Genomic DNA, 25,732 nt, shown 5'->3' on the forward strand with positions numbered 1-25,732 from the left:
AAGTAGATCCTGTGAAAATCGAAGAGAGGTAAGAGGGTTTCATGTTTTAGCATCTTTTTATCGTCGATTCATTAAGAACTTCAGTACTGTTATTGCTCCTATTACTGATTATTTTAAAAAAGGGATTTTTAGGTGGACACTTGAGATTATTAAAACAAAAATGAGTCAAGTTCCCATTCTTAAATTGCCAAATTTTGAGATCATTTTTGAAATTGATTGTGATGACTCTCATATTGGTATTGGTGCAATGCTTAGTCAAAAAGAAAAACATGTTGCTTACTTTAGTGAAAAACTAAATGAGACTAAGTTTAAGTATTCTACTTATGATTTGGAGTTCTATGCTATTGTGTAAGCTTTAAACTTCTGGAGATGTTACTTGGTTCAAAGAGAATTTGTTTTCAATACTGATCATGAAGCACTTTGTTTTCTGGACACAAATGCATACCTCTTGGATCTACCTATTACTGTTGACACTTTTAAAAAGTTAAGTCGAAAGAAATTTGGCCCTTTTCGTGTGATTGGGAAATTAGGTGCTAATGCTTATTTGCTAGATTTACCAAATATTGTTGACACTTCTCCTGTTTTTAATGTTTCTGACCTGTCTTTGTATGAAGAAGATTCTGACGATTTTGTAGATATTGATCCTTTGGTAAAGCCTAAAGATCAAATCGAAGATGTTATTGATATAAAAGCTATTAAGACGAGGCATGGAGAGCATAAAAAGTTCCTGGTCAAATGGAACCATCGACCATTGACTGACTGTACCTGGATTGATGCTGCTGATCTAAAAAAGAAAAACTTGGAGCTTTATGAAACAGTTGTTGATACGTTCTCATCATGAGCTGAGAATTTTCCACCAGGGGAGAATTGATGCTATCAAGAAATTCTGTACTTTTTATTTTATTTGAACAATAGTATATTTTGTTTTGTTTTCTTTTTTTAGCTATCCAATGATGGGAAAACATCCAATGATCATGGTAGATTGTGCATATGGCTTAGTAGACCTTTGGTTTGCTGGCTCGATTGGTCCCTGGCTGCTGATGGTTCACGGGTTGGCTGTTTTGGAGCATTCGGTATTGAGCTTGTTCTCTAAGTTGCTTGAGCTGAAGTTTAGTAGCTCTTTAATTCTCAAAAGGTACCTCATTATGAAGCTTACTTTTGGAGTGGCCTTGTCCCTTCCCCTTCCCCTTTCTTCTTGTCTCTTGGGAAACCGTGGCTTGCTCTTTAATGATGGCTGAATTCTATGCATAAAAAGTTATATGAGGTGCTATTTTTCCATGCTTTACCTCTTGGAATTCCCGCCATTTGCTGTTTTCCGCACCTGGGACTCTTCCCAAGTCCGTGACTCCTTGGCTCCATGCGTGAGGCTTGGTTCCCGTAATTGCTGTTTCGGTTCCTATGTTTGGGTTGATTTCCAAATGGTTTGGGAAGATATCTATGCTTATAATGCTTCGGTTCTAATGGAAATTAAAGTCATGTGGCTTTTGGCATTCCTCTACTTTGCCTATAAATAAGAGATGTTGTTGTGAAGGAAGAGGAGTTGATATTTGTGAGCATATGTGCTGTATTTCTTTAAAATCTCCTAGTATTTCTTGTTGTGTTTGTCCAGTTTTAGTTGTCTGCTTTTATTTTAATAAAGTTTGTTTTAAGTTCTATCCATTGCGTCAGTTTTCTCTTGTTTGTCTACATCAGGATCTAAGTGTTCAAGTCTAAGGGAACTGGTGTAGGGGGAGCAATGAAGACATCCTTCGCTACCAGGGCATTTCTATAGGAAGTTTTAGTTAGAGTCGTGGGTTGTCTCCTAGCGGTAGTAGTGTAATCGAGCAAATTCATCCAACTAGGAGAGGAATCGTCCTTAACAGGGTAGGACGAGATATAACGGGAAAAATGAATGAATCAGGAACAACATAAGATGATGGATCCTGACTCACATCCATAAGGGGATAGCTCAAAGAGTCGCCAGTAGGTATGAGACTCCCAAGAAGGGGTAGAGTGTCTAGAACAAAAGTGGGCACCACAGTCATAGAGGTGACATGAAAGTACTAAAAAATACTATCTCTAGCATTAAAGTTGGCATGAGGAATGGTGAGATAAGTCCAGTCAAGAAAGACACACTTGCTCAAATGTAAATTTAGAGGAGCAACTCCTAAAACAGACTCCTATAAAATAAGAGGAGGCTCATTGTTCAAATTAGGCTCAGAAACTATCAGACTCAAATTACTATCTTTCGAACTCATATTACTATCATCAATAGAATCAGATTTGGGTATAACCTAAGATCAATTGATTCAGGGTCAATTAAATTGGGAGTTAAATCAGGTAGTAAAATCAATTGAACCACTTCCAACTCGAGATTATTACCATTAAGATTATCCAAAGTCAACTCAGTAGGTGATACAACTAAATCAGGATCTTTCGAATTTAAATTCAATGTGTTCAAGGTCAGATTGGCTTCTTTCGAGATCACATTACTATCATCCAGGCAGACTTTATCTAAGGAGTTATCTTTGAGGAGACTAGGATCAGGGTGGGCTAATGTGTCGACGTTTAAAAGTTTTAACTTTCATAGCTCAGGGTTTAAGTCATGCCGGGAGTCTGACTCAATCACTTCAGTTTTATCCTCAAAGAAGTCCTCGTTATTGATATTATCCACGAAATGGATGTATATAGTCTCAGGTTCAGTAGATTTCGTCTTTTTAATGCAATTCTTTATTAAAATCACACTTGCAAGGTCAAGGACTAGGAAGGCTAAAGGTTGACTGGGATGGCTTGAAGTGGGCCCAAGTGGGGAGTCATATGAGATTGATCCAACAGAAGACCCAATATAGGGTCAACCATCAAGGTTAGGTGAAGGCCTATAGGGTGGGGCATCAACCCTATTATTACTAAAAGATGGGTGGTCTCGACCACAGTAATGCCCATGGTTTGTTCCAACAAAAAAGGTAGAGTGATGCTCTAGATTGTGGTCACTAGTAGAGGGTCAGTATTTTAAATTAAGTTCTCCCCTCATGTCTTTTCAAGTAGGATACTCACCGAGAGACTCTTTATGATATTCCAATCTTATCCAAAATTGAAGAGCCTGACCTTTGAGGTGAGACTTAGCGATGCTAACCTGGTGGGACTTAGGGATATGACATGATTCAAAATAGTTCTCTAATTGTCTAACCCATTCCCTAAAGTAGTAAGGGTCCGAGGAAACATCAAAGGTGGGTAAACAGTAAGGTGACTTTAAGTGAGGTCGTTGAGGCTTAGGCTCAGGTCTAGGTTGATAAGCAGAGTGGGGCATCTTCCGACTAGCATGATTGACCAAATGAGGCACGTACTTAGAGTGGGGAGAGTCAATAGGTTTCTCCGTCATAATTCTAGTCATAGAGCCCACTAAGTTAACGATGTCATCTAACCTCTGTTGGAGTCTTATTGGGTCCATTGGGGAAGCGTCAAGTGACACTCAAAGATGATTGAGAGTAAGAGACGTCATTGAGACACTAAGTTAAGCTCACTTAAGCTCACTAAAGGGTGCAGATATTGAATGGACAGCAAGTTACACTAGTGGGTTAAGTAACCTAGGCTCTTTGGAAGGTTGTTAGGTTGAGGACAGCACCTAAACACTTAAGAAACTAGCCTACAGTTCACTAGGTGTGTGCAGGAATGATGTGGACAGCAAACTACAACAAATATCTAAGTTGTCTAAGTGTTTTGGAGGGCTTCTAGAGTGTGGTCAGCACTTAAACACAAGCTTAGACTCACCTAAATGCCACTAATTGGTGCTGGAAAAACTAGGACAACAAGCTAAAATGTTTGTCTAAGCAACCTAAGCAATTAGGGATGTTGTTGTGACAAGGACAACACTTAGACAATGAAGTAGACTTGCTTAAAGTGATGAAAACGATGTAGAAATTTAGAAGGCAGTGAGCAAAAACAGTGAATAAAATTATTATGCAATGGTATGCATGCAAACAAGCATAAGAAAAGGTTAATCTAGACTCCTAGGAACTTCTAGCATATATAATGATGCTAGCCATGCTCTGATACCAAGATCATGTGAAACAATATGCATGGAAACAAGAACTGCTTGGAGGATTTTAATATAAGATTATTAAAGCATTGCTAGTTATAGAATTAATGTTTACCCAAGTTAAGCTTTCAGAATTATCAAGTAGAAATTATGTAAGGCATGCGGTTACAACTAGATTAACGGGATGCTATCAATTTAACAACATAAAAATAAAGGGAGTAAGGTTATGGCAAAAACAATAATCCACAGCTAACAATTAGAACTTTTCACCTTGGGTCCCTCACTCATGCTCTTAACTATTGGGTTTTACCGGAGGAAGATTGAGAGCAAACCGAGCAATGCCATTAGGAAACAAATGGTGCCCAATGTATAGTCCGTTGGAGAAGTAGCCGGCGGCGGGGAGTCCACGGGATGACTAGTGAGTATCCAACGTCCAGGAGGAATATGCTCCTCGATGGAAGGTACTAGTGTAAACAGGATGTGATGTCAGTAATCCTCTATGGAAGCATCCACGTCTAGGTTCACGTCGAAGAAGGAGATTCGACAATGTTTGTTCGTCCTTGATCATCATATAAGAAGCCATGGTCGACTTTTGGATCGGCCATGCATAGCGGTGGTGGCGGTTGGAGAAGAACAAGCTTGAGATTTGTGAGGAGGAATGGAGAGGATGATGGGGAAGACTTTGGAGGGTGAGGGGCGGCTAGGGTTAAGGTTTCTTTTGGGTTGAGCCAAGTGGTTTGGGGAGAGAAGGTGAGAGGGAAAATCTGAAGTCTAAAGTTCAGATTTTCATTAGAGAGGGAGAGCCAATTTGAAATTCAAATCAACCCAATTAAGGGATTAATGGGGCCGGCGGTTATTAGGGGATTTAAGGAGGGATTAAATGTTGCTTAGGTGGCAAAGTGGAGAGAGAGAGGGAAAACTGAAATTAATTTCAGTTCAAGTGAAATTGGAGGGAGAATATTTGAAATCAATTTTGAATTTGAAATAAGGGTGGAGGAGTAATTGAGCATTCAATGGGGGAAGCCCAATAAGGGGCTGGCGGCATCATGCATGAGGGAGGGGAGTGGGGAAGGAGGTTGAGAAGCTTCTAAATAGGTAGTGATTATTAGTAAAGAAGAAAAATAAATCCAATTTGATTTATTTTAAAATTGGATTCAATATAGAAACTTTCCTAATTTGAATTTTCCCTAAATGGAAAGAATTTGAAATTTGAAATTTGAATTTCAAATAGGGAGTTTAGGGGAAAAGAGGGCCGACGGGTGTATGATGGAAGGCCGGTGACCAGAGGACTGGCCGACAGGTGGGAAGGTGGTTGTCGGCTTAGGTATCCCAAGGAGGCTGGCGGCAAGGAGGAAGGGGCTCGGGTTCTCCAAGGAAGTTGGTGGGGTGAGGATTTCTTGAAAGGGAAGAAGAAAGAAATTGGCGTAGGCGAAAAGGAAATTGTAAAGCCACTAACCTCAACACCACCTCCACTAGAACTCACAAAAAGATCCATGATACTCTCTCCTCAAGAACTCACAAAGAGATCTAGGGAAATTTTTGAACTCACAAAGAGATCAACAAGAAATTTTTTTTTCATTCATCAATAATCATCCCCTAGTACAATGCATGAGGCCTCTTATAAATAGGCCAAAATGAAACAAAAACTAAAAGACATAATTGCCCTCGGGGCTACAATATCAAATGACCACCCATAAGGGTAAAACAGTAAAAACTGAAAAAATAAAATAACTACTACATAAAATGACTCAAAATATAAACTCCTGATCTTGGCGCTCGATCTCCAGCGTGTCCGATGGTACACGTGTCGAAATCGCTGATGATATCCTCATTAGAGTACTTTTATGATAATAGACGGTGACTCCTGTGACGGTTGTACTATATATGAAATAAGAAAATTACGAATATTTACATGATGAATGAAAAATGAATATGAAGGATATGAATTTATGATTTATATGTATGTTTAATATTATGTTTAGAGAAAGCAAATTTATAATATGTTTAGGTGGCATCTGACATATTACTCATTTTGCCTTGAATTACTGTAGTTTAGAGTTATGTTTTACTTACTAAGAATTGGCTTATTATTAGTTGTTAAAAATTTTCAAGTATAATTATTTTAATCTTAATGAGTAGAAGGGGTGGAAACGTGTATCGTAGGGGAAGCGCGTCTGAAGAAATGTAATTATATGAATCTTAATGATTTTATGTATATGTGTTTTCAAATTAAATGTTTTTAGTGGCTCTTTCAAATGTTATGGTAATAGTTTTAGAGATTAGATATTTTTAGTTTACCGTTCGACCTCCGTTCCCGCCTCGCCTATGCAAACTCACCGGGCCGGGTCGTGACAACGTCGATCACATTCCATATTCGGGTGACTTATTTAGGAAGTATTATATTAGAACAATTATGCGTGATTCTGTTTTATTTGTTTATTTATTAAGATATCTTGTATAAATCTATAAATAAAGATAATTTTGTATATTAAAATTAAGCTTTTTTCCTCTCTAATTCTCTAAATTTAATAGTAATACATTGGTCATTGGTGAAATTGTGAATATTAAGAACAACAATTAGAAGCTTGAAAGTGTTACTCATCACTCTTATCACAAACTTGCTCTGTCTCTGGACAATGAGGATGACAGGGCGATACTGAAGCTGCTTTAATTAAAATAGGTCCCAGTATTCTTTCATTCCATGGTGGCTGTATTGTTGTCAAATAAATCTTTTTATATGGATTGATACAGATGCAAAATTGCAGTTCTTGGTAAAATTATGATATATTTTTTTAAACATAAAGTTAGGAGAAATAGAGAGGTTTCCTTATGGCCCATTTTAATTCCATACGGAACAGTTCATCTGCACAATCAATTGTGGCATTCTGCAGTCGCTCTTCTAATGAATTAGGAAGAGGATCCAGTTTCTAGTACACTGCACTACTAAATCATTGAATACTCCAAATGGGCACTAAAGCTCTTCTCTGTTTTCTAATCTACATTTCGTTTCTTCCTTTCTCTTACAAACATTATCTTTAAATCAATTGAATTATTACTATGTACGGAAAAAAAATTAATTGTAGTGTGAAAATGTTAATTTCCAATATTTTATGCTTTTGATAGTTGTGCTTTGTGTGTCTGGTGGGCATCATCCTTGTCTGTAGAAAGTTTCCATGGGCGCAACTTGAGCTTTTTCGCATTGGAGTTTATATTCGTAGTTGGTGCTATTATATATGTAGTTTTCTTCTGGATGGACCGTGGAACTTAATATATATTTATCTAACCCTGGTTTGTACTAATTCATTTTGTTTTTATATTGATTAATTGCCCATCTTGTAATTAATGTGCAGGCTGGCGTCGCTAAGTTAGACACATCTTTGAGTATTATAGGCCACAAGCTTGAGCTTAGGCTATATGGATTTAATGATAAACTATCAACGCTTTTATCGAAAATATTGACTATCGCTAGGAATTTTTCACCTAAAATAGATCGATTCAAGGTATTTTACAATAAAATTATACCTTTCATATTCAATAAGTTGTTCATTGTTTGACCATCTTACCTTTTTCGAATTTACCAGGTAATCAAGGAGGATATGGAAAGATCCCTAAAAAATGTCAATATGAAGCCCTTGAGTCATTCGACATACCTGAGGCTGCAAGTTCTAAGGGAAAAGTTCTGGGATGCAGATGAGAAGCTGGCCTGCCTTGTTAAGTTATCTCTTTCTGAGTTGGAGGCATTCATTCCTATTCTTCTATCTGAGGTATGCAGACAGCACCATGAACAGTTTTACTAACCTGCAACCCATTCCAGCTTCTACTGTTGGTGCCTCTATATTCTGCCTGAGCATCCGCTGTTTTAATTGCTTGTTATCCTACTATTCTTTTTATCACGTCTGCCCAGTTTTTCCAGGGATGTATAGAAAAAGATTTTTATTGGCAGCTCATATAGTTATAATCAATATGATAATCATAGTGAGAGTATTTCCTTAGTGGATAGTGTAGGAATGGATACTCTCATTTATTTTATTTTACTCGAATTTTAGATACTTATTCCTACAATTTGCAGCTACATGTTGAAGGGCTCTGTCATGGAAATCTATTGGAGAATGAGGCGACCAATATTTCAGATATATTCAATAATACCTTTTCTATGCGACCTCTACCTCTAGGATTGCATAATCAGGATCGTGTTCTTTGTCTCTCATCAAATGAAAGCCTGGTCAAAAGTATGCCCGTGAAAAATGAGGTTGAAGTGAACTCTGTGGTTGAGGCAAGCATGAAATTTACCCTATTTACTGTTATTTTTTGCTGACCTTGCATCAAATTTCCTTCTATTGTATTCCAGCCATTTGCACTGTTATTGGGCATGCAATGGCCTTCTCACGCCACATGTTCTTATTATAACTGGCTGACATAGTTAAAGACAGCGCACACACACACAGAGAGAAAAGCTGTCTTCTTGGGTGGCGGATTAGGCATACTCCTACCAGTTTATGGATAAAAACAAATTATAACTTTTTACGCATGGTTCTGTAAATAACCAATAGTAAAGCAAAGTAAAAAGATAAAAAAATCAAAATACATCCTATACTAAGATAAAGCAGCCCCAACTTATTCAACCAAAGAATCGAAACAAGGAGTTCAAATGACTAATCAGCAGTGATCACCCTAGAGGATTTAAGCTTGGATCCAACGTTTGCAAGGAAATCAGCCACAACTTTCTCTGCAGGACAAAATTGGGAAAGCCTAAACTTAAAGTTAGCTAACAAATGCATGATAACCATTACTAGATAAAAAAGCCTTCTGGGCACATTTTTAAGCCTTGGAAAACTTCCAAAATTTTAAGCCTTGGAAAACCCCCAAAAGTTTATTGAGAAAGGAAGAGAAAACACCAAGATAAGAATAAAAAGGAAACTAAAATATTCCCCTTATGATCGCGAATAATACCACAAGTAGATTTACTAAGATAATCCTTGGCGCATCCATCACAGTCATGATTAACGTCCCCAATCAAAGGTTTAGTTCACAAGGCAAAGAGGAACAACTTAATAAGTAGTATTACAGTAACTAAAAGCACAAAGGTTTACTAGAAAATGTATTAACAGTTTCTAAACCAATATCTACTAGTAACATGATGAGTATGATTTTAACAATTCTGTAAAGAATTCTATCCGTGTTTAAAGAACAAATACGGAACTTAGCAGCATTTCTCTCATGCTAACAAAGGTAAGGAACAACAAAACTTAACAACATGGAGGCAAACAGTACCACCCCTTGAACTGGAATGTTTCCATTCCTTGATAGACAAACTCCAAATTATTAGTCACGATTTGGAACCTTTAAAATGATGCATAATGATACTACATCTTGGAAACACCAGCGCATTAAGGAAAATATGAGAAAATAATTCTGAGTTGAAAACTATATTGACATTTAGAAACATGATTAAAGCTTAATTTTTGCAACTTAATCAATAAGAAAAAACTGACAAAAAAAAAAAGAAAAAAAGAAAAAAACAAGGTAGGAATACATTTATGCCAAAGTAACCTCTTAAAAGTTGTTTTTGCTCTAAAAATGCACACCTCCCTGACATACTTAGTTCTAAATGATTGATCGGTAAAGACATTGTATAAAATAACATCCTTTTTTCAACTTCTTAAGATGACGTGAGCTTGGCCTCATTTGACCCGTCAGCCACAAAGAAATCTCAAATTTTAGCTAAAGAATAATGACCAAGATACAACAAGAGGATTATGCCTAAACAAAATGTGAAGCTAAAATAAAAACACTTACCAACACCTAGATTCCAAAAATTAAAATTTGTGGGATCTATAGGGATATTATTAGTAGAATTCAAGATTGACGGTTGAAGTGGAAGATTGTGTCAGCCTATTGTGTGATAGAAAAGTACTCTCTCAAATTTAAAGTTAAATTTTATAAGATGGTGGTGAGTCCTGCAATGCTTTATGGCACAGAATGTTGGTCATTAAACGAGAGTTATAAAAGTAAGTGAAGTGTTGCAGAGATGGGGATGCTTAGGTGGATGAGTTGCTTTACTCTTAAGACATAATGCGAAATGAGTATATATATGAAAGACTAACCTTAGATGGTTTGAACACATAAAACGTTAGCCTTTTGATGATCCAACTAAGAGAGTAGATGTCTTAGATTTGGCCTAAGTTAAAAAAGGTAGAGGTAGACCTAAAAATGTTTGATTAAAAAATATTAGAAATAATATTTTTTTATCATATTTAAATTAAAATTTGATTTTTAATTAAACACAATAAAAAAATGATTCAAGTAGCTGACCCCATGTAATGGAAAAATTATTAGGTTCGGACACCGGATGTAGCTCTACATCCGGACGCCAATGACATGTCGCCACGTGCTCTTACTCTTTACCGCGTGGCCCGACCACCCGACCCAGACCGGAACCCGGTATTGCTATGTTTGGGTATTGCTGGGTATTGCTAGGTATTGTTCGGTATTGCTAGGTATTACTTGGCAATAACGAGAAATACCGCTCTGTCAAGACCAATATCTAGCAATACCGAGCAATACCTAGCAAAACCGAGGTATTGCTAGGTATTGATTTTGACAGATTGGTATTTCTCATTATTGCCGAGCAATACCGAGCAATACTTAGTAATACCCTGGTCTGCACAAGTCAGCCAATACATAGCAAAACCTAGTCCGGGTCGTCGGGCCGCGCGGTAAAAAGTAAGAGCACGTGGAGACATGTTATTGGCGTCCGGATGTAGAGCTACGTCAGGTGTCCAGACCTAATAATTTTTCCATGTAATGAGATGAAGACTTAATATTGTTAATATTTTTATTGTAGTGTTATGTCATAAATGAGAAATTTCAGCTTGATTCCCTTGGTTTTGCAATGCACTCAAAATATTTATGCGATTAATATTATTCATTTGTTCTAAGTTTTTTTTATTGCAAAAATTGATTTAATTTGAGTTTAATTTCTCTAATTAATTATGCCTAATCAATTATAATTTATCTCATAACTTTCTATGTACTTTACTTTAGGAGTTTTGTTCTTTTAGATTTTTTTTGTAACAATAGATGTTTGTTTCTTTCTCTGTAAAATATCTCGGTTCCATTCCCACTGCCTAGCCTTAAACCCGTTCCTTCTACATGGTAGGATAGGAGTGATACGGTTCAAACTATCAAACAAATATACGATCGCATTGTCGGCTGGTCTATTTATTTTATACATTCATATTAGGGCTTTATGCCTATAACCAGAAAATTCACTTGTAAAGACATAATGCTGGCAACGAACTCGATTCTCTGTTAGCAATTAGTCAATCAACAAGGTTCAATAGATAAAATTACAAAAATGCCCCCAAAATACATGTATGGGCACGCGACAAGTGTGATGCATATACACATGTGATATTTGAAGATGCTACACGAGTCAAATGATAAATTTAAGTTTGAGCTCGATCCTTCTATGTGAGTAGATATGAGTCGATACGGCTCGAACTATCAAACAAAATATACGGTCACAACATCAACCGAGATATATTTTTTAATACGTTTATATTAGGCCTTCAAGGCCGATAACTAGGAAAATTCACTGAATAAAGGCATAAAGCCTACCATGAACCTAATCCTCTGTCGGCAATTAAACAGAGTTGTCAAGGTTCAATCAATAAATTACAATTGCCCACAAATGCCCCAATTATTGCCGTCTTGACATAAAATATCAAATGGAGGAGTCCCCAAATATTTAAAATATCTCCCAAATGCTCATAAAAATCCATAATTCCAAAAATGACAAGCTTAAAATATTTAAATTTGAATTAACTGTTAAACACTTAAAGAAGAATCCAGCCATCCTCCGTAATAATTTGTCGATGACAAATTTATAAATCACTTTAGCTCACAAAGAGCTAATGTTTGATCGAGAGTATCACTAAGATTTATTCTCATTCTCAAACAGTCTCCCGCCAGTAAATATGTGGCAGTTGTCCTCTAATCGGCAGTTTGGCCGAATGGCTCTACAAAGACCTAATGGTTTTGGCCAGATGGCTTCACGTGATCAATGATTTTGTACGCTACCCTCTGTCCTTGTAGCTTGGACCAATGAATCTAGTTACGGTTATAGCCCGTATGCTCCCCAATGGATTCAAATCCTTAAGATATGAATTATTAAAATATAATCGAGAGGGCATAAAGCCCTCTTTTAGCTAAGGTGTACCCAGATTCGTCCCTTTTGAAAAATATTAACCCAAGGTTTATAAGACACCCTTGGACGAAGCAACCTATGATTGCTGACAAGGATCCTTCTGTCAAGTTGGGTCGACTACCTCCTATGACTAAGTAGACCACGGACCATGATCTTTTGGGACAACAGAATCATGGGATCTTGATTTGGTCTCACATCACTTCCTCTCACCATCCGCTTTAAGTGCAAGATGGTGAAATTTCTAATTTTAAATATTAATTTTTCGACAACTTAATTCATGCTGCTATTATAGACCAGATAACATATATCTCTACGTATCTATTCAATGACTATAATCGAAAGTTCTCTCTCGTCACCGGGAGAGGTAATTAACTATAGGGGCTTGCACCTACAAGAAACCAGAACTCAGATCAAAAAGTCCTGGTAAAATGAGGGCGAAATCTCTGGGTAATGTCTTATTTCAAAACTAATCTACCTTCAGAAAATTTACCCCAGAATCTTATTTGTTAAACTGTCCCGAAAGAGGGGAGGCAGGGGCACGAATTTTCAGAAAAAGACCTCTCTTCCTGCAGTAGTAATAGAGTTGGCAATTGGGCAAATTCTCAGAGAACTCGAGAAGTTCACATGGCTGGTTATGATTGAATCACTAAAAATCAATTTACGTAGTTATATTTTTACTTTTTAGATCATTTATTTATTGATTCCCTTTTTTAAATCAATTAATTTGCTTTAAATGTGGATTGTTCTTGGTGATTGATTATTTCTCATTGTTGCAATCATCACAGACACTTCTTAATATCACTTGATAATCTTTATTACACTTCAAAGGATCTCCCATTTTAGGCAATGATTTCGACAAATCTCTTCTAGAACATGCTATCCTAACAGGGACATATCAAACTTTTTACAAGGAATATGGCAATTATCTGTTCATGCATGAAGCTCTTTCCATAGCATCTAGCATGCAAACTCCTTCCTGTGGGATACTTGGTTTGATGAGGATCTCTTCTATTTAAGATTGTTTTCCAACTATAGAGAGACTTTTCCTAATACTGATCTCAAGCTCAAGATGGTTTGAACTCCTCTAATAACATCTCTATTCATTCTTTCATTGGAATCTCTGTATAAATTTATTTTTCCTATTTGTATCTTTTACTAAGTTCCTTCATGATATTATAATTTGTTTCATAATCACTTGAAAAGTAGATTGATCCAATGGTGGATGTATGTGTCTCAGTCCTAATGCTCTCAATTCTGCATGGCTTACTTGGTTTTTGGTTATTCATATTTTTGTTTGTCTGTCCATCACATCTTGCTTCTAGTAGATTAGGTCAATCTGTTTCATTTCATCTTTTAAAATTCCCAAGTAATTTGTTTTCCAATGTTAATGAAAGTTCGTTAGGGATGTTAAGCCCTTATGAACTAGCCCAAGGCTAACCAAGATGGGGGGTGAATTGGCATTTTAAAAAATTTCTCAATCAAAACACAAACTCAAACCAAACCAAAATTCACGACAAAGAAAATCAAAGTGTGGAAATTAAATGCAGAAATAATAAAGGAAAGAACACACTAGATTTATAGTGGCTCGGTCAAATCTTGACCTACGTCCACTCCTCGGAGGCACCCTCTGTGTATTACACTAAACTCAGTGTCTCTCCTTTAGCCCCTACAGCTAGGCGGAGAAGTCTTTACAAAATCACTTACACCTTCCTCGGTGCGGCGGAGTAGCCAAGTCCTTTGACACAAAAGAGATCTTCCTAAAACTTTCCTCAAGACGAGCCTTGAATCCGATGGTACTAAGGCGCAAGTTTGCCGGAGCAACCGTATGAAACCCCCTCTACACTCTCTTGAAACCCCCTCCAAGGATCTTCTTCCTCTCTAAAACTCCACCATTTTCTCTCTCCATTTCAAGCTCTCTCATCAAGTTTTCTCCAGAAGAAACGAATCCTCAATGACTGCCAAAGACACTTTCAAAGTCTTTGACAAAGTTTAAATAGAAGAGCTCCAAAAAGGCTCTTAAATGCACTAATTATGCGTTATCGTCCAGGACTATCGCAGGATCGTCCCGTACGATGTGCTTAAAAAGTGGCTTTAAAAAACCATAAAAACTCAATTTCGGCCCCAAATATCGTCCAAGACGATCGTAGAATCGTCCCGTACGATGTGCTTAAAAAGAGGGCTTCAGAAAAGCCTAAAAACTCAATTTCGGCGCCAAAAATCATGCTGGACGATCGCAAGATCGTTCAGTACGATGTGCAGAATTTGGCCTGATAGTCCCGGACAAAATTAGGATAGTGCATGACGATCTGTACAATTTACGATCAGTGCAAAATTGTACAGATCATCCAAGACGATATTGTGGATCGTCCGGGACGATTAGAAGAAAAATTATGGTATTTCGGCTTGGACAATTTAGGAAAATCATGTATGTTGGCAAACATCGTCCTGTACGATGTATAGATCATTTAGGACGATCAGATTGAAAAATTTAACCATAATTAATCCCCTAATCACATGATCAATTTAGGCATGATTTGTGTTGATCGTCCTGAACGATCAAGATCGTCTGGGACGATTAGAAAAAAAAATCTTAAAAACTTGCCTAAATTATCATTGAGAGATGTTTTCCAAGATCATAAAGGATCGTCCTGGACGATCCAAAATCATCCAGTACGATTAGTTCAAAACTTTATATTTTGGATTTGATTAGATCTCACTCCCTTGAGTGTGTGTATGCATGGGCACCAAGCAAGCATACTCCCTTACAGGACTTGATTCAAGAAATAAAAAATTACATTATTGAATATTACAGACTAAAAATATTTTCTCCTAAACTCCCCCTCACTAAGATAAAACTTTAAAGCTGGAGAAAATTAAACTTTTTTTTTTAATTTTTTATTTTAAAATAGAACAAAGTAAAATAAAATAAATAACTAAAACAAATATAAAAAAACAACACATTCTCCCTCTTTAACATTATCAAAAAGAGGAGGGGCACAAACAATCAGAAAAAAAAATAATTAGAAAACAAAATGATCCCTGATCTAGTGAAATAAATCAAATATTGTTAAAATGAGAAAGTTATCTCTTGATTTTATTCAAAAACTTAGTAAGGAATGTATTGAGAACGCATAACCAAAAAGATTAGAAATTCAGAAATTGTTAAGCCAAGCTCAAGTTCTTTTTAAGGCTCAAACTTTTTAATACAATATCTAAATCAAGAAACAAATTAGAAAAAAAACATTATTTTTGTTAAAACTCCTTTCATAAAATATATCTAATAGAAGATTAATGCAAAAATTGGTAAATCAGGAATCATGATTTTCAAGCTCGAAGTATTGAAAATATCAAGGGTTTTTCTAAGCTTTAAGAAGTATAAGAAATGTTAGCTTTTTTTGTGGGCTCATTTTATTCATCTTGTCAGTTATTTGACGCACTTTGCGCTTCTTTTAATTTTTGATACACTTTGTGTATTTTTCTCAATTTGGCATCATTGCGCATCTTTCGATTTGACTTCATTGGACACTTTTTTTCAATCAAAAGTGCCACCTTTTTGAAAATTTTAAAACAAAAGCAAACCCATTATATTTATAAAACGAACTACTTGATTAAAAAAATTATGAGGTAGATTTAACAACTTGCAAAAGATCCCTATGCGATAAACAAAATGTAGGGAGATGAAAAAATTCAATTTGTAATATGATGAAGATTTTGAATCAAAAATAGAATAACTTTTTTGAGAAAAGAGATAGAGAGACAAAATTATGAGTTTCTTTCATTTGACTGTTTTTAGAGAAGTCAACCACAACTTACATAAGAATTAAAAAAAAAATAGGAGGTATGTTTTTCATTTTTAGAAAACAATGTTCTTTTAAAAAAATTTTGATTTTCTAAAGTGTATAAAAAAAGTGATATATGTTTGTTGATCAGAGAAAACTTCACAAAAATAAGTATAAAAACTAAATTAAAATTTTAACGCAATAACAAAAACGAAGAAAAAGCTAAACTCATTGAAGACATTGAAAATAAACAAAAATGCAAAAAATAAATAAAAATATAATGAACAACAAAAAACATGCATACACAAACAAATAAACACAAAAAGGCTTTAAACATTATCTTGCTCTTGGTTTGATGATTCAGAAGCTAGGTCTGCCCAGGAGATTTTTTGCTTTTCATTATTTTCCCTTTTTACAATTTACTCAGCTTTACCTTTTTCTTTTGCATGAAGAGTTCTCAAATTAGGGCACTGATTTTTCATATGTCCAAATTTCCTACAACCAAGGCAAATAACATCAGAAGAAATCTTAACATTCTTACAATTTTTACTTTGTTCCACTTTTGTTGATGCTTATGCTTGTGCTTTAGTAACCTTTCCAATTTGCTTGTTAACTCATCACTTTCGTCATCTACTAAGCCACTTTTCTCCGTGTCTTCAACCTTAGCACTATCGTTTCACCTGTATCCAAAAGTCTTTGACCCAAACTTTGCTGTTAGTCAATGAGTGAGCAAATCAAATTATCAATAGAATATTCATTCAAATTTTTTGATTCACAAATAACAACAACTTTGGCATCAAACTTATCAAGTAGAAAACGTAAAATTTTATTGACTTTTTCAAAATTTGAAAATTCTTTACCTAAAGCATATAATGATGTCATTATTTGAATAAACTTAGTATACATGTCTAAGATCGTCTCGTAAGGTTTCATGTAAAATAGTTCATAATCATGCATTAAAGTATTCAACCTTGATTGCTTGATTTCACTAGAGCTTTCGTATATAATTTGTAATTTATTCAAAATTTTCTTGCCAGTAGTGCACGTGGTAACAGACATACAATCTTCAGAATTTAAAGCACAGAAAAAACAGTTTAATGATTTAGCATTAAATTGGGCATTAATTTGTTCTTACATACTCCATTGATTAAAAGAAATATCAGTTTTAATTCCATCTATTACACGAGACGATACAAAATAACCAGTTAAAATTATTTGTTACATTCGGTAATCATTGATTGCAAGAAAGTAAATATGCGAATTTTCCAACAATCAAAAGTAATATTTTCAAATAAATGTGGTCTGATGATTGAATAATCTTCCGCAATTACAAAAATTAGTCATGGATCGAAATTCAAAAGTTTTTAAAAACTCGTTTTTATGAATCCCATTCTGATACAACTTGAAAGTTCGTTAGGGATGTTAAGTCCTTATGAACTAGCCCATGGCTGAGCAAAGGGGGGGTGAACTGGTATTTTAAAAAATTTCTCAATCAAAATACAAACTCAAACCAAATCAAAATTCACCATAAAGAAAATCAAAATATAAAAATTAAATGCGAAAATAATAAAGGAAAGAACACACCAGATTTATAGTGATTCTGTCAAACCTTGACCCACGTCCACTCCACAGTGGCACTCTTCGAGTATTGGTCTAAACTTAGTGTCTCTTCTTTAGCCCCCACAGCTAGGCGGAGAAACCCTTACAAAATCCCTTCCACCTTCCCTGGTGCGGCGGAGTAGCGGGTCCTTTGACACCGAAGAGATCTTCTTCTTCCCAAAACTTCCCTCAAGACGAGCTTTGAATCCGATGGTACTAAGGCGCAAGCTTGTCGGAGCAACCGTGTGAAACCCTCTCTACACTCCCTTGAAACCCCCTCCAAGGATCTTCTCTCTCTCTCAAACTCAACCCTTTTCTCTCTCCCTTTCAAGCCATCTATTCAAGTTTTCTCCAAAAGAAACGAAGCCTCAATGGCTGCCAGAAACACTTTCAAAATCTTTGACAAAGCTTAAATAGAAGAGCTCCAAAAAGGCTCTTAAATGCACCAAACCAACATTATCGTCCAGGATGATTGCAGGATCGTCCCGTACGATCAGAAAATCCTAAAAACTCAATTTTGGCGCCAAATATCGTCCTGGACGATCGCAGGATCATCCCGTACGATGCGCTTAAAAAGTGGGCTTCAGAAAAACCTAAAAACTCAATTTCGGCACCAAAAATCGTCCTGGACGATCGCAGGATCGTCCTGTACGATGTGCAGATTTTGACCTGATAGTCCCGGACGATATTAGGATAGTCCAGGACGATCAGTGCAAAATTGTACAGATCGTTTAGGATGATATCGTGGATCGTCCGGGTCGATATGATATTTCGGCTTGGACGATTTAGGAAAATCAAGTATGTCGGCAAACATCGTCCTGTACGATATATAGATCGCCCAGGACGATCAGATTGAAAAATTTAACCATAATTAACCCCCTAATCATATGATCAATTTAGACATGATTTGTATTGATCGTCCGGGACGATTAGAACAAAAAATAAATCTTAAAATTATGCCTAAATTAGCATTGCCAGCTGTTTTCTAAGATCATAAAAGATCGTTCTGGACGATCCAAAATCATCGAGTATGATTAGTTCAGAACTTGATCTTCTGGATTTGACTAGATCTCACCCTTGAGTGTGTGTGTGCATGGTCACCAAGCAAGCATACTCCGTTGCAGGACTTAACTCAAGAAATAAAAAATTACATCAATGAATATTATAGACCCTTTACAACATAATATTATTCAACCCAATCTTGAGCTCTGATTCTTTGTTTGATGTTGCATGGTATTCCTAAAATGTTAGTATACACACAAACAAATATAGAATGAAAAATACTATGGGATATAAAAATGTTTGATATCATCAAAAACATAAAACTCGTGAGCTCAAGTCACAACAGTTAATGCATGCCAGCTATTCACGCCATATTTGCTCAAGTCCATTTTCTTAAAAGTTCCATGAACAGACTTACCCGTTCAAAGAGCAAAATACAAAAGAAGATGAAAATTTACTCTTCAAACCTCAAAAAAAAAAAAAAGGGCCTGCTTAGAGGGTTGCTCTCAAAAAGGTGGAATTAACCCCTGATCAACCACCTCCCTAGAAGCAGCCTGATTACCCACCTTGTCAGCTCCCTCAAACAATAAACCCCAACTGCAGGCTTAGGAGGGAGAAACAAGAGCTTCCAAGAGAAACAATGACCATAGCTGCAACCAAGGTAACCATGTGCAAGAGTCTGAACTCAGCCAAGAAAACTATAACATCCAATATCCGCACAAAGAGCTAAAGACCCTAGGAGGTGGGAAATTCAGCTGTGCTTAAATGTACTAAAGCAAGAGAAACTTGGAAACCGAGCAGCCAATGGTTTCCACGGGTTCATGGGACAGTTTTTGGCCCACAAATGTTAAAGTCTACCATAAGATGATTAAAAAAAGAAACCTGAAGTCTGTCTTTAATTCTTGTGTGTTCCATTTAGCTGACAAACAGGATTACTTTGTCATAGATAAGGTGAAGTTAAGAAAATATGTATAACATGCCAAGCTCCATCACAATAGATCCTTAAGGTCTATTATTTTAGCTGAATTCACATGGTCTTTTTCAGTTCTGAAAGGATTCTTATTTCATGAATGCAGTATATTTTTTTGCTTCCGTTTACTTGTCATATGTTTTAAAGACCTGCAAGCATAAAAAAATTGACCGTTTGTTTATCAACTAGTCAGTTGAGCCAAGCCATCTAAGGCTGCAAGCTTACTTAGTTTTTGATGGCTTCCAGAAAATTATCATTTTGTTCTCTCCTCATTGGCAGCTATACTTTCAAATCGAACAAGATAAAGGATCAAAAGCAACACAGTTGACAGCCATCACAGATCTCTTTGGCAATATAGTTCATGAACCTTGTTATAATCAATTAAGGTTATCTATTGACTGAACGAACTTCTTTGCTGCTATGGTGTTTATCTCATCTGTTCTGCCAAAATTTAACTTGGTTGATTCGTTCATTTTTCTACTAGATTCATCCTTTGATTTTTCAAGTTATATGCTTAAGATTTCAGGTTGCTCTCCTGATTCGATGATGTTATTCTTGTATGCTAAACTATAGGACAAAGGAGCAGCTTGGATATGTTGTTGAGTGTGGTCCACGGATGACATATCGTGTATTAGGTTTTTGTTTTCGCGTACAATCATCCAATTATAATCCTTGTTATTTGCATCAGAGGATTGACAACTTTGTTGGTGGCCTTCCTGATATACTGGTAAGCTTCAAAGATATGTTATAAAAGATATGATATGAATAGAAGCTTTTGTGGACTTTTTTTTTTCTGTATTGAACTTTGGCATTTCATATATTCCATGATGTTGCTTGTGGTATTTAGTGATTCCAGTATTTCAAAGCTTGAAAGCTTTGTTTTGCGTGAAGATAATGAAATGTCAATTTGAATTTCATGTTTGATACAGTGCTTCAATTCTTTTCTGAATCCGATCTCATTATAATTTATCAACCTAAGGTTACCTTAAAAGTGTTTAACTTTTCATGTGGTATATAGTGAGAAATTGTGTTCACTAGGTATCTAAATGATGTACTATATCGTTTATATAAGAAAATACTTATTAATCAATCAATGCTTTGAGCTATTGAGAGTGGATTACATTCTCTCGATTTCCCATTTGGAGTCAAAATTTGCAAGGTACATGCCATCCCCTTGAAAGGATTTTGACAGCCAGTGTATGATTAGTACTCGTCAAGAAAATCTATTCTCTTTGACTTTCCGTTACAGAACTATTTGGTCCAAGGAAATGCCATAATTTTTTTTTTTACTGTATTCTGATTGAATTTAGCATGATCATTTCAACTAATTTTTGGCAATTCCAGGAGAAGCTTGATGATGAATCTTTTGAGAACCATAAAAGTGGTTTGATAGCAAACAAACTGGAAAAAGATCCGTCTCTTTTATATGAAACTGAACGGTACTGGACACAAATTGTGGATAAAAGGTAAATTTCATTCTTTATTGAAATTATGATTGCATAGGCAATGTACAATAATAGGATAGACTCCAATCTTTTGTAGAAATCAAGTATTTTTTTTCTCTATATGTATATTTAACATTATTTTAAAAAAATGTGTTGTTTTAGATATTCTAAAAAATTGTGTGATGATGAGGACTGGTAATATTGACTGAATGTAACATCATTGTGTGATTGAAATTGCCTCGATGGATTCAGGATCAGTCTCGATCACTTCATGTTTTTTCAATCTCACACGCAAGTTGTCAAATGGAGAAGAGAACATAATTCAAGATATTTTATGTGAAAAACTTTTAGAAGGAAACGATCATGGGGTTTAGCCCATTTGAATATCATCCACTATTTGTAGAAAATTAGGAGGAAAATAAGGCTATCCCATATATGATCCCTTTGATTTCCTCTTTCTAATGAGCTTAATTTTTAGTCATATCCATCAATAGAATTTATATCTTGCATTTCTTTTCTATATGACCCTTTTGGTTACTCTTAGAAATACAACACCCCTAGTATTCCTAGGCGATGTAATTGTAGGGTTCCTTGGAGTGCAAATGGTGGTAGATATGGTCATGGAAGATATTGGTCTTTTAGTTGACCTGAGGATGGATTCATGGGGAATAAGACCTTTAAACCTAAAACTTTGAGGTATCTTTTTTTGCTTCTCTAATAGTAACGTACAATGAAACGCATCTTGTAACAGTTGGGTTTCATAAAGCTCAATATCATTCCTTATTTCATTTCTATAACCTTTAAAAAATTTATTGGCAAGTTGTCATTCATCATATGAACATTTGGTTCTAGAATATAGGTCATTTTAAGTATTCTAATTGTTTGTCACTTTTAGGTTCCCTTGCCTTCAGTTGTCCATGAAGTTTTTATCATAGTGTCTTGGATAATACTTTGACTGTAACGCCACCTTCGTCTCAATCTGTATAAGGGTAGTTCAACTTAATCTCTCTTTCTGTGCTCGAATGTTATCCAGTAGATTTTTGTTTGCCCTGTTAACTTCATCTTAGCAAAGGATACTCTTTGGAATTGGAATTGATCAAAATCATTCCAATCAAAGAATTTTTCCATTTGGTTAAGCTAATCAAGGAAACTTTTAGGGCCATGAATTCTATTAAATACGGTTGCTTCTACCTTAATTTTATTACTAAGATCATTGGAGTCATCAAACACTACTTCAACGTTTTAAAAGGCGAAATCGGGAATCGAGGCGTTTTGGCTAAGCGAGGCGAGGCGTAAGCCTCAAAAATTATAAAAATAAAGCAATTTAAAATTATGAATTATGACAAAAATGTCAAAAAATAACAAAATATTATGTCATTTATGAATTTGATGATTTTTTCTAAGATAATATTAGTATATTACTGGAAAAGAAGATTTAAAATAAACTCACTTAAAAATAAAACATCCCTTTAGGATCAAGACCCAATGTAGGCTCATCATCACTTTGATTTTCTTCAGAAGAATCTTCATAATTAATATCAAAGTCAATCCTCAAACTCTTCTTCATCTATAATATTTTTTCCTTTATCCCCTATATCAGTTAATATTTCGTTAGCTCTAAAATGAAACAATAATAGCATAAAAAAATAATTCATTATATTTAAGAATACCTTTGAATTTTTTTGAAACTCCAATCTCACTTTGTTTCTTACTTTTATACACATGAGTAGTTGCTTCACTGTCTTCATTGATTTGAGTTTCGCCTTCTAGTTCAACTTCAGAAACATCAACATTCTTAGGAGTAACTCATTCATCATCAGATTGTAAATCATCAACAAGTAAATGGTCAATTTCATTATCAATGCTTCCTTGCTTCTGTAATTTAAGATGTCTATCTTTCAGTTTTTTATTAAACATAACATAAACAAGTTTGTTCATTCGATCTGTGACCAATCGATTTCTTCTCTTAGTATGAATTTGATTGAAGATGCTCCAATTATGCTCGCATGCAGAAGCAGAACATGTTAAGCTAAAAACTTTAACTGCAAAAAACTTTCAATTCAGGAACATCATCTCCAAACTGACTCTACCAACGTTCTACATGAAAATGAATAATATTTTATGAATATTGATTGAAGTATAAGACTTGAACATAAATATTAAAATTAAAATTGTAAATATACAAATTATAAACATACTAGGAGATCGTGTTTTGTAGCATGCTTGTGCTGCTCTAAATCCAAACATTCCCTTCTTTAGATGAAATTCCTCAAGTTGATCATTCACTTTGAGGTAGTCTTCTTCAGAAATGAGTCTGTCCATACATGCATACAAACCAGTTTTAACCTCTTTATCAACATGAAAGTCTTTATCATAATGAAATTGAGGGTTTAAATAGTATGCAGCAGCATGTAAGTGTTGGTGTAATTGACGATCCCACTTTTCATCTAATGAGTCGTCCGCTTTTTTAATTGTAGTGACTACTTTAGGTACCCTTCTAAAATAATGTTCTTCTTTAGGGTTATGTTGTGGGCCACCTAATAATTTAAGATTTATGATATGAATGAATGTTATATTAATAATAGGTTGTGCATGTACCCTAAGGATATTTGTTGCAGTTGCTTCATCATGGTTGTATTTAGTTGATATATCTTGCAATTTGATCTTATTATATCCTATTGCTTCTTGCACCCTAAGTTTGCCATTATGAAGTATAATGAACAATTCTGCGATACACTTGGCTAGCCTTTCTAGTTGATCCATAGATGAAGTTCTTTTCTTTTAAACATATAATTTATAAAAAAAAGGGTAAGCCTTTAAACAATAGCATACAACTTGTTTCCACATATAATAACAATTATGCAATTAATCAAGTTGTGACTAAGTACATAACAAGTGGTATTATTTTCTTCACATTCAAGGGTTGTAAGACTAATGATTTAACTTGGATCGCACCCATACTTGTTAGTGGTGAATAGCGCACCTTAGTGCAAAAGCCTACATGGAGCCATAACACAGCATATAGAACGATGCATGCTATTTTAAACATGATACAAAATATTATAAATTAGAATGTTCATTTGGTTACCTAATAGTATTAGATGTAAATAACATTTTTGAATAACTTTAGCATATTAGGTCTTGAAGGAAAAGATTGGTGCAAGCAAGCTTATTGTACAAGTTCACAAAACTTTGACTATTATGAAACAAGCTGGTTATGGTATATATCTCGAAGGAGATGATTGTTTCTTAAAAGAGATTGCATCACATGCTTTGAGGCGACAATGGTGGCTCATATATACTCATGAGGATCTTGGTGTCCCTTGGAGCTCTAGAATTCTCCAAATATCTATTTTTTGTCAGTGTTTCAAAATTCTCTAGAATTCTCCGTTGTTTGGAATGCCTCAAATGATATGAATTGTGCCATATTTATAAATTTAAAAATGGTGTTTTGTCATTGTCTAGAATATGATAGAATATTCCATTCAGATGGATGTGGCACTAGATGCCAATGTTAGAAGAAGTGGACTAACAAGTAGAGCTCAGAGCTAGAAGAAATTTGAAAATAATCAAGGTCTCGTGACAAGGAGGAAGATGAAGTCTATTTAGTAGAATTTATATTTTATGTGTGATGATTCTTGTTTAAGAATATGTATTTGTCATTTTAAAATTTTGGTTATTAGTATAATTTGAAAATGATTATTCAAATTTTTTATTTTTATTTTTTTTTAAATTTGAAGTTTAGGTTTTCAAATATTGAGAGAATGTAATTTTTATTAATGTGAAAATGTTTATTTGAATGAAAGAATTCAAATAAATATTAGGCATGAATGGTTGGCTAGCCAAAGCAAAGTGGAGGGGTAGTTATTTGGTAGCATACTTGTTAACGGCGAATGGCGCACCATGGCGCAAAGGTCCTATTTCTGCTATGGCGCATAGCACACGGCGCGACGCGCGCCATTTTGAACATGACACAAATTATAAAAGAATTATAAAATAATAAGCATGAATATGAAATATCATTAAATTGAAAAATAAACTATCATAATAACAAGCAAACAATGACAATACAAATAAATAGCAATCCAATATAATTTCAAGTCCAATAAGTAGTTAATCTTCATACAACTAAAATATATTTAAATGAAAGCAAATAGCATTTAGAAGATAATAATATGCAATCTAACATTTATCTTAATACCTTTAATATATTTAAAAATTAGAAAATATATCATCTTAAAAATTAAAAATTAAAATAAATAAAAAAATATTTATAAATACATTAAGCAAATCTTAAAACAAATGGCGCGCGCTATTTTGCGCCGTACACCATGCGCCATGGTGCGCATGTGACTCAAATAGCGCGCGCCATTTTGAACGTTTGCGATGCGCCATACACATGGTGTTGTAGGTGCGCCATGACGCTCGCTATTTTACGCCATTGATATCTATGTTTGGTAGTTCCTCTCTCTCCTACTTACTAGTGTGGCTAGCCCCCCTTATCCTTTTCTATCTTATTATGAATTTCAAATCGATAGCTGCAAGTCTATATATATTTGCTATATTGAGAAGTGAAAGTGTTGATTTTGTTTTGCTAAATATTGAATTTTATTCCAAGGAAGAGGTGGCTTGGTGGCTGGCCTAACTTTTAAAGGAGTTTGGTGATTCCTTTAAGCTTTGCCACTTTGGTGAGTGGTAAATTCTCATGTCCAT

At 35.1% G+C, this 25,732-nt stretch overlaps 1 protein-coding gene across 2 annotated transcripts in view; it reads left to right on the top strand.

Moving 5' to 3' along the window:
* Positions 1-25,732, top strand: part of LOC110104695 (nardilysin-like) — a gene marked incomplete at its 5' end in the record, with an annotated part of 100,393 nt that overhangs the window by 68,154 nt on the left and 6,507 nt on the right. The window contains 6 exon segments of one of the 2 annotated variants that reach the window (XM_020833918.2): positions 7,366-7,515; positions 7,597-7,779; positions 8,085-8,288; positions 19,854-19,960; positions 20,148-20,301; positions 20,919-21,040. In XM_020833918.2, coding sequence (XP_020689577.1) covers positions 7,366-7,515; positions 7,597-7,779; positions 8,085-8,288; positions 19,854-19,960; positions 20,148-20,301; positions 20,919-21,040 — 920 coding nt within the window. 2 annotated transcript variants of the gene reach the window in all.

This window comes from Dendrobium catenatum, unplaced genomic scaffold, assembly GCF_001605985.2.
Source record: "Dendrobium catenatum unplaced genomic scaffold, ASM160598v2 fragScaff_scaffold_44, whole genome shotgun sequence".
NCBI classification, from domain to species: Eukaryota; Viridiplantae; Streptophyta; class Magnoliopsida; order Asparagales; family Orchidaceae; genus Dendrobium; species Dendrobium catenatum.